Source organism: Osmerus mordax, chromosome 16 (genome assembly GCF_038355195.1).
Source record: "Osmerus mordax isolate fOsmMor3 chromosome 16, fOsmMor3.pri, whole genome shotgun sequence".
NCBI classification, from domain to species: Eukaryota; Metazoa; Chordata; class Actinopteri; order Osmeriformes; family Osmeridae; genus Osmerus; species Osmerus mordax.
In genome coordinates this window covers 1,873,143-1,887,745 of record NC_090065.1, presented here as the reverse complement: position 1 = coordinate 1,887,745, position 14,603 = coordinate 1,873,143, and the positions used below count along the sequence as shown (strand labels likewise).

The 14,603-nt window shown below is 51.6% G+C and overlaps 1 protein-coding gene across 1 annotated transcript in view; it reads left to right on the top strand.

Moving 5' to 3' along the window:
* The first annotated feature begins 4,060 nt into the window (after positions 1 to 4,060).
* The window catches only part of LOC136959025 (myomegalin-like), a 28,351-nt gene continuing 17,808 nt past the window's right edge, over positions 4,061 to 14,603 (top strand). Inside the window, 16 exon segments of the mRNA XM_067253222.1 lie at positions 4,061 to 4,647; positions 4,649 to 5,615; positions 7,508 to 7,645; positions 8,100 to 8,219; positions 8,754 to 8,846; positions 9,045 to 9,320; positions 9,496 to 9,654; positions 9,802 to 9,897; positions 10,004 to 10,141; positions 10,263 to 10,442; positions 10,599 to 10,793; positions 10,952 to 11,134; positions 11,234 to 11,344; positions 11,623 to 11,742; positions 11,865 to 11,971; positions 12,193 to 12,344. Of these exon segments, the coding sequence (XP_067109323.1) occupies positions 4,319 to 4,647; positions 4,649 to 5,615; positions 7,508 to 7,645; positions 8,100 to 8,219; positions 8,754 to 8,846; positions 9,045 to 9,320; positions 9,496 to 9,654; positions 9,802 to 9,897; positions 10,004 to 10,141; positions 10,263 to 10,442; positions 10,599 to 10,793; positions 10,952 to 11,134; positions 11,234 to 11,344; positions 11,623 to 11,742; positions 11,865 to 11,971; positions 12,193 to 12,344 (3,364 nt within the window). The 5' untranslated portion in view covers positions 4,061 to 4,318.

Below are 14,603 nucleotides of genomic sequence, written 5' to 3'. Positions count from 1 at the left end.
ACCTCAGCCAATGAGATCAACTGTAATACCAGCTGTACCCAAGAGAGAGAGGAGAGAGACAGGGAGAGAGAATACATTGATGATTAGGAACATTAAAGTCTTGTTCCTTGGAACATTAAGTTTTGTTAAATATCTCACATTGTCTATTTTAAGTATTTTTTATAGTACAATATAATGTCTGAGGCGTTAGGAGTTGTGAGGAGGAGAGGAGAATCTGCAGGGAGACCTGAGGTTTTCTGGAGTCACCCCACGAGAGCATGTTCATCTGCATTCTCCTCCGCGGGGCTTCACACAGGTGCCTGGTCGCCCTGGAAACCACGGCTGAGCGCCGTGCACTCTGGGACATGTAGTTCCAAACGTCACTGTCACGTCCTGGAATGTTCTGAAACTTCTGTTCTGAGAGTGTTATGATTATTTTTGTTTACTAGACAGCCCTTGTGCTTGTGTTGTTGCATTCCTGTTGTGGGTGTAGCTCTCTGTCTCGATCACTTTCTGTTTCTCTCTCTGTCTCTCTATTAGGACACAAACACACAAGGAAAATATGTGATGTCAGTTATGTTGTCATGCTTGAGATATTCCTCTCCAAGGTCCTCCATGAACGGGGATTTATGGTTGAAATATCCCCCCTCACGCGGCACAAGGACACTTGCAGATTACCCAACATGCATTGCTGGTGCCGCTCTAGCGAGTGACTCATGAGGCCAGTCGTTTGGTGTGATTTATGGGATGTCTCCATGGTGGCCCACACAAATCAATCAAAACTGTACATCCTGTTTATCTTCATATGCAGCCAATCGGAAAGACTCTTTCCCCACGGCATAGCAGATATCAGCCAATGACTGGGCTTCTTTCACAGTCATGCATCTCTGTGAGCAGGAACGCCCTATCTAATGTCTTTGGCTCTAGTAAGGCTAAGTGGTTGTCTTAGTAACCAGTTTTATGCCCCCCCCCACCTATATTCTCCTCTCTTTCCTCCTCTCCTCCTCCCCTCCCCCCTTCAGCATGTGGGGTCATCGTGTTGAGGCTAGTCTCTCAGATGGACAGCTCTCGGGGGTCATGGTGTTGAGGCTAGTCTCTCAGATGGACAGCTCTCGGGGGTCATGGTGTTGAGGCTAGTCTCTCAGATGGACAGCTCTCGGGGGTCATGGTGTTGAGGCTAGTCTCTCAGATGGACAGCTCTCGGGGGTCATGGTGTTGAGGCTAGTCTCTCAGATGGACAGCTCTCGGGGGTCATGGTGTTGAGGCTAGTCTCTCAGATGGACAGCTCTCGGGGGTCATGGTGTTGAGGCTAGTCTCTCAGATGGACAGCTCTCGGGGGTCATGGTGTTGAGGCTAGTCTCTCAGATGGACAGCTCTCGGGGGTCATGGTGTTGAGGCTAGTCTCTCAGATGGACAGCTCTCGGGGGTCATCGTGTTGAGGCTAGTCTCTCAGATGGACAGCTCTCGGGGGTCATGGTGTTGAGGCTAGTCTCTCAGATGGACAGCTCTCGGGGGTCATGGTGTTGAGGCTAGTCTCTCAGATGGACAGCTCTCGGGGGTCATGGTGTTGAGGCTAGTCTCTCAGATGGACAGCTCTCGGGGGTCATGGTGTTGAGGCTAGTCTCTCAGATGGACAGCTCTCGGGGGTCATGGTGTTGAGGCTAGTCTCTCAGATGGACAGCTCTCGGGGGTCATGGTGTTGAGGCTAGTCTCTCAGATGGACAGCTCTCGGGGGTCATGGTGTTGAGGCTAGTCTCTCAGATGGACAGCTCTCTGGGGTAATCTCTGGAGAGCAGACACCCTGCTGAAAGCGCCGTGAGTGATATACAGCACAGCCCCACAAAGACACGACACTGAACAGTCTGCTAGTCACACAAATGACATGTTAACAGAATGGAGTATCAATAGAACAGGATAAAACAGCTGTGAATAGGATAGAGAAAGAGAATACAACAGAATTTTTAAAAAGGGACTGTAGTAGAGTATTATCCCATCAGCGATTGAGGGAAGGAGATGTGTTCAGCCTGTTCAGATCCTCCTGTGGTTCTGCACCATACGAGGGTGGCTGTTTAAACACAAACCCTGACCCTGTTCTGCTGTTGCTAAGTGGCTACTTCCAAGGCTTGAAGCAAATTTGATCACATTTGAAGGTTTTTTTCTGACAAGTTGAAAACAGTTGGTATATTTTGCATCTGTGAAAAGATGTTATCAAGCTTTGTGTAGTTCTGTATGTATGTACTACTCCACTCAATCCTGAATTGAACGATAATGGAATGTGGTACATCTGGGTTCCATGTAGAACTCTGTCTGACTGAATGTTCTAGAACGTTACATGGTAAAATGTGATTTCAGTTGAGTTCCATTCTGAATGTTCTGGAACATTCCTCATATCGCTGCAGGGTGTATTAATAGCTGTATGATAAACACACCTAAGCTTGGCTATGCATTTGAATGAGCTTCAGAAATACAAGGAAAGGTTAGACAGGATCTGTTGGTACACTGGAAACGAGTCCAAGTCAACCCTCGGGCTGTGCGTGTGTGTGTGTGTGTGTGTGTGTGTGTGTGTGTGTGTGTGTGTGTGTGTGTGTGTGTGTGTGTGTGTGTGTGTGTGTGTGTGTGTGTGTGTGTGTGTGTGTGTGTGTGTGTGTGTGTGTGTGTGTGTGTGTGTGTGTGTGTGTGTGTGTGTGTGTGTGTGTGTGTGTGTGTGTGTGTGTGTGTGTGTGTGTGAGAGAGAGAGAGAGAGAGAGAGAGAGAGAGTCTTTGTACGTAAGAGAGAGTGTACACTTTAATAAAGCCGAACGATTTCCAGAACACACTGTTTGAGGAGGCAAATGCTTTTTTTGATTGACCGAATATTGAATTTCAGACATACCATTAATAATACATAATATCTTTAATATGTTATTTTCGAGAATTTGCGTTAAGGATTGACTATAGTAGGACGGAAAATGACATATATGTTGCTTGTAAAATAAATGTTAGGTCTCATATCTCAAACGGTCTCATATTCAGTGTAGTAACGGTAGTACGGTGAGGTGAATGTGGGCCTGATCTAGTGATAATAGGTTATCTAATTTGCAGAGCGTCACTAACGCGTTACTACGCTATTACGGTAGTGACATTTCACTTGTTCAATGAAGCGGACAGTGGACTGGGCTATGAGAATGCACTCCTCTCGGGGGATCCCGCAGAACGAGAAGCTACATTTAAATCTTAATCTTTGACAACGTTTAGGATGAATTATGAATGACTCCAGTTTATTTTGAAGTTGTGTTCTGTTGGATTGTCTGCTTGCGTCTCGGAGCAGCTTCGCCGTGTTGGAGCGTGGATGCCGTGATATTTTCTGACCCCTATTTCACGGAAGTGGTGCGCTCCGCCCGTGGGTGCAGGTCTAGCCAGTCTACGGAGATGGCACATCGTTATCTGGCTAAGCGCAGTGGGACGGTTGCGCGCTGGCTCCGATATTACACCGGTTATCGGTAACTGAATGACGGATATTGGAGGACGTTATTACGAGTGTTAAGTTGCCGTGTTAGTCTGTGGATCACCGGTATTGTCGGTGTCCGTATACGGGACCATCGGTCACGAGCAACCTGACAGCGCGAGCCTCCGATGACAACCTATGATGCAGAGGAACGTGCGCTTCGCGTGTTTGGGACTGAGAGAAGCGAACTAAGCAAGGACAACGGAGAGAAAACAGTCCAGTGACGTCGCTGTTCTTTCTCTGCTGGATTTCTATCGATTAACAAATTCAAGCCTATTTGAACTGGTCCGGTGGACAGACCATAATGATAATTCACCTCACGTCCAGCCTCGCGGCGTGAAGAGGAGCAGGGTTCCGCATGTTTCTGAGAGAACGAAGCTATATTGACAAATCATTTGACTTTTTTGTAGCTTTGCTCTCTACCTAGCCATCACTTTCCTCAGTCTCAAGTTCTGCCACAGGCTAAAGCTATTTTTTATCCATCATTAATTAATTGATCAAGCCTGAGGGCGAGCGTTGAGACCACATGGTGGCTTGTTTGTTTGGGTCCGTATTGAATCCGTCATCCAAGGACATGTGAGGAGAGAAACACGGATGTGACGTGTTACTGGTCAAACTGGTTACACCTGGACTGGTCCAATAGCCAAAGCTGTTCTCACTTGATGGTGATCTGGGTTCATTTTGCCTAAGTATTGGAGAAGAATTGCAGATTATTTCAAGGGGAGAGGCTTAACAGCAACATGGTGTTAAGGCATTCCTGAGGTGTAAATGGAGGTCCTGTAGAACATAGTAAACCGAAAGGAGTAGAACCACACAACGCCCGCCAACGCCACCGCCATCATCCCCAACCGCGGAATGTTAGACGTGAGGATGAAGGAGGTGTGTCGTATCTGCGCTCGCGAGCTCTGCGGCAACCAGCGCCGCTGGATCTTCCACCCTGCGTCCAAGCTCAACCTGCAGGTGCTGCTGTCTCACGCGCTGGGCCGAGAGCTGACCCGCGACGGCCGCGGGGAGTTCGCCTGCTCCAAGTGCGCCTTCATGCTGGACCGCATGTACCGCTTCGACACGGTGATCGCCCGCGTGGAGGCGCTGTCCCTGGAGCGCCTGCACCGCCTGCTGCAGGAGAAACACCGTCTCCGCCACTGCATCGGCGGACTGTACCGGAAGACTAACGGGGAGGAGGGGGGGGGCGGGGGGGCCGCCGGCCGTGGACGGGATGGTGGACATGTCAGGTTTGACCCACGCCAAGTACTGCGCCCTGCTGCAGGATGACCTGGTGTACTCGCTGTACGAGTCCTGGGCGGAGGAGGGGCTGGAGGTCGGAGGTCACCACCCTCAGTGTCCGGCGGGGTCGGAGGTCGCGCCGGGGTCGCAGCCCTGCGGGGCGGGGGGCGCCCCCCGGAGGTGCCGCGGCTGCTTGGCGTGGCGCGTGGCGGACGCGGACTACGAGGCGGTCTGCAAGGTGCCCAGGAAGCTCGCGAGGAGCATTTCCTGCGGGCCGTCCACGCGCTACTCGAGCGTGATTGGTGGGAGTGTGATGGGGGGCGGGAGGGGGAAGGAGGAGGCCTCCGAGGAGCCCCCGTCCTCCCTCACGTTGGTCCCTGGCTCCAAGCCCCCCTCGCGGGCCTCGGACAGCGAGCGCACCCTGGTGGGCAGGGCCAGCTCCAGCCCCTCCATGGAGTCCCTGGAGGCGGCCGGAGACCTTGCCCCCACGCCTGCCTCCAGGGACGGACACGCTGAGCCAGGGTTCCACCTGGAGGTCCAGGAGGACCAGGCCTCGGACTGCCTCTCGGAGGAGCCCCTGGGAGGCCCAATGAGGCCCGGGTCGAGGCCCGGGTCGGCCTCCCGCCTCTCCCTGACGCTCTGCTTGGCCCACAGCTGTGCTGTCTACCGGCCAGTCCTCAGCCCCAAGGGGAGCAGGCTCCCAGTGCTGCACCGCCAGAGCCCCAGCAACGGAGCTCCCCGGCTGGGCTTTCCTGAGCCGGAGCTGGGGGTGCCATACGGAGGTCTGGAGGAGGAAGGGGAGATCCACGGTGCTGTGGCCGATCTAGAGGCCCCCCTGATCAGGCTGGAGGGGGGTCTGGACCAGGCGGAGATGGAGGAGCTGTGGGATGATGTGTATGCAGAGTGCCCCCCGCCACCCCCCCACCAGGTAGAACAGACCAGGAGGTGGAACGTCACCAGAGAGTTTAACGCTCCAGGACACTGGAGCTTCTAACCTTCTAGAACATTCAGATAGAAGAGTTTTACTAGCGTCAAGGTTCCAAAACATTCTGAAAGGCTGTTTCTGGAACTTCTAACCTTCTAGAATGTTCAGATAGTTCTCAAAGATGGTTCTATCCGTAATGAGAGGAAGGAGAACAGGGATTAGAGTAGAGCTGTGCTCTTCACCTCTAACTTAGTGGAGCCCACAGGAGAGATGGGGGAACTCTCTAGTCAGCTCACAGCTCTGCGGGGCTTAATTACTCCTTCCCATATTCTGGATGATTAGTTGGATAATCCATCTGTCAATCACTCCAATCCCACTTTCACCCTAAGGGTTTGCGATGGAGAGCAAAATGTGTGTGTGTGTCTGTGTGTGTGCTGCTCTTTAAAGTGTGTGTGTGTGTGTGCTCATTGTCTGTGTCTGTAAGCACATCGCATGACCAGTCAGGTGTGTGTAAGCTGGGGGAAACGGCATGACCTCAAAACGTGTGTGTGTAAGTGTGTGAGTGAGTGAGTGTGTGTATTTAATAGCCAGTCAGCCGTGACACTGAGAGAGTTGAGCAGTGATGCAGTTTCAGCCTCTCCTGCGATGTGTTACAGCACAATGTTATTCTGTCAGTGAATAAGAGCAGGGAGGCCGGGAGGCCTGGTGGAACGTGCTGACACATCAGTCTTCTATACAGGCAGGTTTCTCTGCCTGGTAGCTTCATCAGAACGCAGACTAACACCCTGATCTCACAGTTAACTCACAGCCTCCTTGTGAGGACAGAGACACAGGTAGTGTGTGTGTGTGTGTGTGGTTCAGCAGGAACAGCTCCCTACAGACTACAGATCAGTGTATCTGGGTTATGAGTGGAGAGATGCGATGAGGCCACCGTCTCCTCGACTGCCCTACATTCCCCCTCACCCTGGAGCCTGCAGCCAATCAGACCACCTCACCCAGGAGCCAATCAGGCCACCTCACCCAGGAGCCAATCAGGCCACCCTCTGCCCCAGCCCTGGCCCTGGTTGGCTACTGTCTATGACTCAAATAGCAGACCTCGGTCACTCATTCTACATAGACCAGAGATAATGACTCTAGTCTACTGTGTAGATGTGTGTAGACCTGGGTAACTGGGGTTAGGGGCCTGATCTGTTGGTGTCGTTGCACGGGGTGGTATAAATAAAGCTCATCCAAAGTATTTGACCCCAAGTAGTTGTGTGTTGGTGGCTAGTATTTAATCAGAGCAGGTACAAGTCTGCTAGTGGGTGCATTTGGTTCGGCTCACAAGGGCAGCCTCCTCTGTATGCATCTTATTTTTTTAGATGAGTGCGTGTGTGAGAGAGTGAGTGCGTATATGAGTAAGACAGTCTTGTTTTTGTAGAGTGTCGTCCCCAGGCGTGCTGCATGTGAGAGCCCATGTGCTGATGATGATGTGGTTATGGAAAGATGGGAGCGCCACAAAGCACTCAGGACACTCACACACACACACACACACACACACCATACACACACACATCCTTGTGCTTTGGAGACTTCACTTTAGGGCTTTTAGAAGAGAACACACATAGATCATGAATATGAGCAGAGTGGCGGAACAAGGCTGTTCCTGCTTCCTAACCCTGGTGAACACACATAGACACACACACATAGACACACACACATAGACACACACATATAGACATACCCACACATATACACACATACTGTCCTGCAGGTTTTCTGTTGTTTGAAATATAGATATTTCACATATTCAGCACACATATGATTGTTGCTGACATACCTCTAAATCCCTATCTTTGTGTGTGTGTCTCTGTGTGTGTGTGTGTGTGTGTGTGTGTGTCTGCATGTGCGCGCAGACTCTGATCGAGGAGCAGCAGAACCAGCTGGACCAGTATGAGTGTGCGGCGGGGCAGTGTGTGTGTGAGCTGCAGAAGGCCCAGCAGCAGGTGCAGTCTCTCCAGAACAAGATCCACGAGAGCGAGGCCAACAACACGGTACACACACACACACACACCTTATAAACACACACATACACCATACACACACCTTATAAACACACACATACACCATACACACACATACACCATACACACACCTTATAAACACACACATACACCATACACACACTTTCTCTCTTTCTTTCTTTTTCTTTTTCTCTCTCTCTACCTACCTAACCACCCACCCACCCAATATGTGACATATATGTGACATGGGAGTCAGGTGGCTGAGCAATTAAGGAATCGGGCTAGTAATCTGAAGGTTGCCAGTTCAATTCCCGACCATGCAAAAATGACGTTGTGTCCTTGGGCAAGGCACTTCACCCTACTTGCCTCGGGGGAATGTCCCTGTACTTACTGTAAGTCGCTCTGGATAAGAGCGTCTGCTAAATGACTAAATGTAAATGTAAATATACACCATAATACATCTCCCCTCCTCCCCCCTCCCCAGAAGCTGCAGGAGAAGCTGGCAGAGATGGAGGTGGAGCTGAGAGCCGTCCGCCAGGCGGCCCAGCAGCAAGAGAGAACCATCCAGGGCCTCAGCGACTCCGTCAGCACCAGGGACAGCGAGGTGGGGGTGGGGGGTGTGTGCACAGCTGGCCGCATGGGGGTGTGTATGATGTGTCTGTGTATGATGTGTCTGTGTATGATGTTTGTGTGTATGATGTGTGTGTGTATGATGTGTGTGTGTATGATGTGTGTGTGTGTATGATGTGTGTGTAGTTGGTGTGTGTGTGTATGATGTGTGTGTGTGTGTATGATGTGTGTGTATTTGGTGTGTCTGTGTATGATGTGTGTGTGTGTATGATGTGTGTGTATTTGGTGTGTGTATGATGTGTGTGTGTGTATGATGTGTGTGTAGTTGGTGTGTGTGTGTATTTGGTGTGTGTGTGTATGATGTGTGTGTATGATGTGTGTGTATTTGGTGTGTGTGTGTATGATGTGTGTGTATTTGGTGTGTGTGTGTGATGTGTGTGTGTGTATGATGTGTGTGTATTTGGTGTGTGTGTGTGATGTGTGTGTGTGTATGATGTGTGTGTATGATGTGTGTGTAGTTGGTGTGTGTGTAGTTGGTGTGTGTGTAATAAGCCCCTGTGTGCCCCAGGCTCAGGAGCTGTACCAGGTGATCGAGGGGCAGAATGCCACCCTGTGTAAGCTGAGAGAGATGGCTCATCGCACGCAGCTCACACACACACAGGTGAGGCCACACACACACACAGCATACACTACACACAGAATACCTTATACATTCTCTCTATCTCACCGTCTCCAGCTTGCTTGCTCGGTCTCTCTCTTGATCGATCCTTAATGTTATATAATATATATGTCCCCCCACCCCTTCCTCACCCCCATCCTCTCCCTCTCCTCCCCTCCCCTCCCCTCCTCCCACCCCCAGTCCCAGGCTCCAGAGGGGGGTGGTGAGGCTGGCGTGGTAGCCCGGCTCCAGGCTCCAGAGGGGGGTGGTGAGGCTGGCGTGGTAGCCCGGCTCCAGGCTGAGCTAGTGGGGGTGCAGAGCTCCCTGTTCTCCCTGGGTCTGGAGCTGGAGGCGGGGCAGCGCAGCCTGAGGCAGAGCCAGAGGCAGGCAGAGGACCTGGGCCACTCCAGGGACAGGCTCTCCTCCGACCTGCAGGAGGCGCTGCAGCACCGCCAGGTCACCCACAAACACAACCAGGTCTGTGGGGGTGTAGTGTGTGTGTGTGTGTGTGTGTGCGTGTGTGCATCTGTGTGTGTATGTACGTGTGTGTACGTGTTTGCGTGTGTCTGTGTATGTACATGTGTGTACGTGCATGTCCGTGTGTGTGTATGTGCGTGTCCGTGTGTGTGAGCTGTCTCTGCTCTCCGTGCAGGAGCTGTGTGCAGCTCTGCAGCAGAGCTCCAGAGAGCAGCAGGAGAGAGAGAGCGCCCTGAGGGAGAGAGAAGCAGAGAGTCTGTCCCTGCTGCAGGAGAGAGACCGTAGCATCGGCCAGCTTAAACAGGCCCTGCAGGACAAGGAGAGACAGCTACAGGTAACACACTCTCTCTCTCTCTCTCTCCCTCCCTTTTTCTCAATGAGAAATCTTTCATGAGATCTCAGTCTGCCTTTATCTGTGGAGTGGGACACACACACACGCTCAGCTCATTCCCCCTGCCCCTGTGTGTGTGTGTGTGTGCAGGAGTGCTGTGATGAGCAGGACTCGGTGAGCAGGCCTAGAGATGCTCTCCTGGAGAGACTGAGGGAGCGCATCAAGGAGCGAGACAGAGCCCTGGAGGTAACTCAGTCACACATGCACTCACACGCTGACACTCATTTATAGCAGCACTTTTTGGATGATCAGAAACACTTCCTCATGTGCATGTTTCGTGTGTGGTCCTCAGAGGGCCATCGATGAGAGGTTTGTGTGTGTGGAGGAGAGGGAGGACCAGGTGAGGAGGCTGCAGACAGCTCTGAGGGAGAAGGACAGAGACCTGGAGAGACTCCACAGCATCCTGACTAACAACGAGGACACCATCACGGTACACACACACACACACACAGATACACACACACTCAAAAAAAAAAAAAACAGAAATATTTTTTCTACCTTGAGAAACTATTTTCCTTTTTCAAATGTATTTTTGTCAAATGTGTTTTCAGAGCCTGGATGCCCTGGTGCACAGTAAGGAGCTGGACTTGGAGAAGTCGAGTGAAGCCTTCAGGAACCTGCAGGGGCTGAAGACTCAGGAACAGGAGACACACACACACGCCCTCAGAGAGAGAGACACACTCATCACACAGCTGCAGAACGCCCTGGACACACACAGTCAGGAGACACAGGTAACACACACACACACAGCCAGACACGCTGCTCTGTTCCTGCGGTACACAGCTTGACTCCCCAGACCAGACCAGGGTAACCAGACACACCTGGACTGGGGAACAACAGGAGCGCTGACTCTGCCCTTGTCTGTCTGTGTGTGTGTGTGTGTGTAGGAGCTGAGGGCCCGCCTGCTGACCCAGACCCAGGCTGGGCCCGGGGGCGTGCTGGACGAGCTAAAGGCCAGGCTGCTTCTGAAGGAGCGTCTGTTCCAGGAGCTGGTGTCAGACCGCGGCCGCCAGGCCCAGCTGCACCAGGCCCAGACCCAGGACCTGCTCAACACCATCAGCACCAGGGACCTCAGCCTGCGGGTACAGGACACACTCTCCCCCCAACCTCCCCTCAACCACCCACCCTCCCCTCACCCACCCACCCACCCTCCTTTGACATGATCGACTGTGTTTGAGACCATAAATATGTCAACTGACCCTGAGCTGTCATTCTCCTCCTCCCGCCCCCTCTCTCTCAGGAGTGCTCTGATAGGCTCTCGCAGGTGATCGGCGAGCGCACCAGCCAACTGCAGGAGCTGCGCCGACAGCTGTCGTCACGGGAACGTGAGGTGGGCGAGCTGAGGAGGGAGAGAGAGAGGGAGGGAGGAGATGAGAGGGAGACACTGCAGGGCGTGCTGAAGGAGAAGGAGGCCTTCATACAGGTGGCCGATCACACTGACACACAGACACACACACACTACACACACACACAGAGCCCCCGCACACAGGTGATGTGGAATGTGTTTGTGTGTGTTGAGCAGGAGCTGTTGAAGAGCCAGGAGGGTGTGATGAATCCCTCCTCACCAGAGGGGGCAGCAGAGCGCCTGCAGGACGAGCTGCAGCTGCTGGTGAAGAAGGAGAGGGAGGCCCAGGTATATAGTCGCCCCGCTCTTCATCATCATCACCATCATCATCATCACCAACCTCTGGGGGGAATCACACAGCTACAACTTTCTCTCATCCTCCTCTCCTCTGGTTTGATCTCCCTCCTCTCTCTCTCTCCCCTCGTCTTCCCTCCTTTCTGTCCTCCTCCCCTCTCTCCTCCTTATCCTCCTCCTTATCCTCCTCCTCCCCCTCGTCTTCCCTCCTCTCTCTCCTCCTCCCCTCTCTTTCCTCCTCTCCTCTCTCTCTCTCTCCTCCTGTCCTGCAGAGGGAGCTCTCAGCCCTGCGCGGCTCTCTGGTCCAGCTCCAGCAGGAGGCCCTGAAGCAGGGGGCTAGATTTGAGGGCCCGGCCCAAGGAGCTGCCACCATGGACAGCATGGACCACCAGGTCTGGAAATACAATTGATTGATACTGTTAAACACCTTTTGTTGTGGAATGTTTCACTGAATGTTCCCTTACTCCTTCTATCTCTCTTCTCTCCCTCTCTCCCTCTCTCCCCCCTCCTCCAGAGTGTGTTGGAGCAGCTGGTGTCAGAGTACCACTGTCTGAACCAAGCTCTCAGGGCAGAGAAGAAACTGTACCAGAGTCTCTCACAGCTCCACACTGGTAGAGACAGGTAGGGCACACACACACACACACCTGTTTCATCCGAACACTGGTATCACTGTATTCAGTTTGTTCTGGAGAGCTTTCTCCGTGTTTGAGTAGCATCAAGCCTGTCTCTCCTCCCTCACATCTCTCTTTTCCCCTCTCCCTCTCTCCATATCTCCTTCTCTTCATGTCCGCTCGCCCCCCCTCTACCCCCTCTCTGCCTCCCCCCCCCCCCCCCCCCTCCAGTCAGGAGAGGACCCAGGCCCTGCATACTGAGCTGGATTCTGTGCAAGCGCTGCGCGGGCAGCTAGAGGAGGTCCTGGCGAGGACCCGCAGCACGGCCCTGGCGCTGGAGCGGGCGTCCAGGGAGCCGGACGGGGGGCCGGAGGGGATCGGAGGTGGGGACGGGTGTGGGGTGCCTCCGGGGCTGCAGGGGCGCTCTCACTAACTCTGAATTGGCAGGACACACTGTACTGTTGACTGGCTAACTCACCGGGAGGGAGGGAGGGAAGGAGGGAGGGAGGGAGGGAGGGAGGGAGCAAGGGAGGGAGGGAGGGAGGGAGGGAGGGAGGGAGGGAGGGAGGGAGGGAGGGAGGGAGGGAGGGAGGGAGGGAGGGAGGGAGGGAGGGAGGGAGGGAGGGAGGGAGGGAGGGAGGGAGGGAGGGAGGGAGGGAGGGAGATCTCCATTCCTGTCAGTGTTGCTAGGTAGAGTATAAGATTTCCTCCGAAGAGGCAAAGTGCAACTCAAGACTTGTATTTTATTTATTAACATTTGGACTGTGAGTGTGTGTGTGTGTGTGTGTGAGTGTTTTGTTGTTTATTTCATATACAAATATGCAACTTTATTTGCAACCTGCCTGTGTGTTGCTGTGCAGTGTTGTGTATTGTTGTGTGTCTCACCACTGTGTCAACATTCCAGCCTTGTCGTCACGGTGATGCAACATGGTGTGTTCTAAGCTTCATGTCTTAACAGTGCAATATCTTACCAGTCATCCATCTTCTCTTCCCATTCTGTCTCTATCTACACGCTGTCAAATATGCAGTTAAAAGAAAATGGCCAAGCTAGTTTGCAAGATGTTGAATCTTATTTAAGAATATTTTTATCTGCTAGTTTTAGTCCTTTAACAGAAAACCTTATGGTTGATTTTAAGTCTGGAAGACTTGCATGGAGTCAGCCAATGAGGAGCTTGCGGGTCACTGTTGCTAGGTAGAGTTTAGTAATGGCATTCGATTATCTAGCTGGCAGTTGTAGTTTAGTTGTGGAATTCTCCAGAAGCATGTTACAATCCTAGAGATAGAGATAGCTTATCAACAGCTAGAAGCTTAATATCAAGCATCTTGAGTCTTAAAAAAATAAAATAATTGTTAGGCCTGTAAAATAAATCACATAAAATGTGATAAACCAATATTCAGGCCAGATACTAAGTATCTAAATCACCTGCAGAACGAGAACGTGTCATTTTCCTCCACGTCACTGGAGATGGAACTCAACACATTTTTTCTTTTTGTACTTGAAAGAATGGAAGAAAAATAAAACTGCAGTTTTTTTGTTTCTTTTTTGATGAAATCCGATTGGTTATGAATTTCTTGTCTTTAACTGGGGGAGGTTGCTATGGGGATTTGCCAAACTCCCCCCCCCCCCCCCTGCTCTCCTCATGGTGGGTCAGTTCCTGCTAGCCTGTTCCTCTCTGTTCCTCTCTGTTCCTCTCCTCTCTGCTCCTGTCTTGAGCACTGTGTTCATGGGTGCTCCAGAACACCCTCCATACCCTCCTTGTCCCAATATCCACATATACAGACACAGACTCACACACACCCACACAGACTCACACACACACCCACACACAGACACCCACACACAGACACACATACAGACGCACACACATACACACAGACTCACACACACGCTCTCTCTCACACACTTTCTTCCCTGTGTCCTCAGTGAATGAGCACACATAAGACCAGGGACAAACCAGGAACATTTAACAGTCTAAAACTAACTATCCCTAAATACTTTCATTTTAATGATTCATCATTGATTCATCATTTCAAATGAATGTTTAAACACCAGAACAACTTACTATGAGAGGATCGCCCCCTCCCCCCCCCCCCCTCCTCCCCACCACATGCATGGTGTTCTACCTGTCTGCATGGCTGTGTGATGTCACTGAATGTGATGTCACTGAGTGTGATGTCACTAAAGTGCACCCTATGATGTCAGTCTGGGAAGATATCTTACTTCCTGTAAACGCTGTCTGCTTCTATAAAATCATGAACCAAAGTAACCTACAAGGTTACAATAGCAGCACACACACACACACACCAAACCACACACATCAACAATCTGAACCACACACACACACACCACTACACACTGACCCCACACACACTAAGACACTGAACCACACACATACACACTAAGACACTCTGAACCACACTCACCAACAAGGAACCACACACAACAGCACACACTTGTAATTTCTGTGTGGGGATAAATATACAACACACACTTTACACCTGCATAAGTTATATTATATTGAGTATTTACCAACATAAAACAGTGATTTGAGCATGAGGCCACCAGGTTGTTTGTAGAGTGATTTAAGCTCTCTCACTGTCTGACACACACACACAATCAGACATGTCGGCAGGCTGTCTTT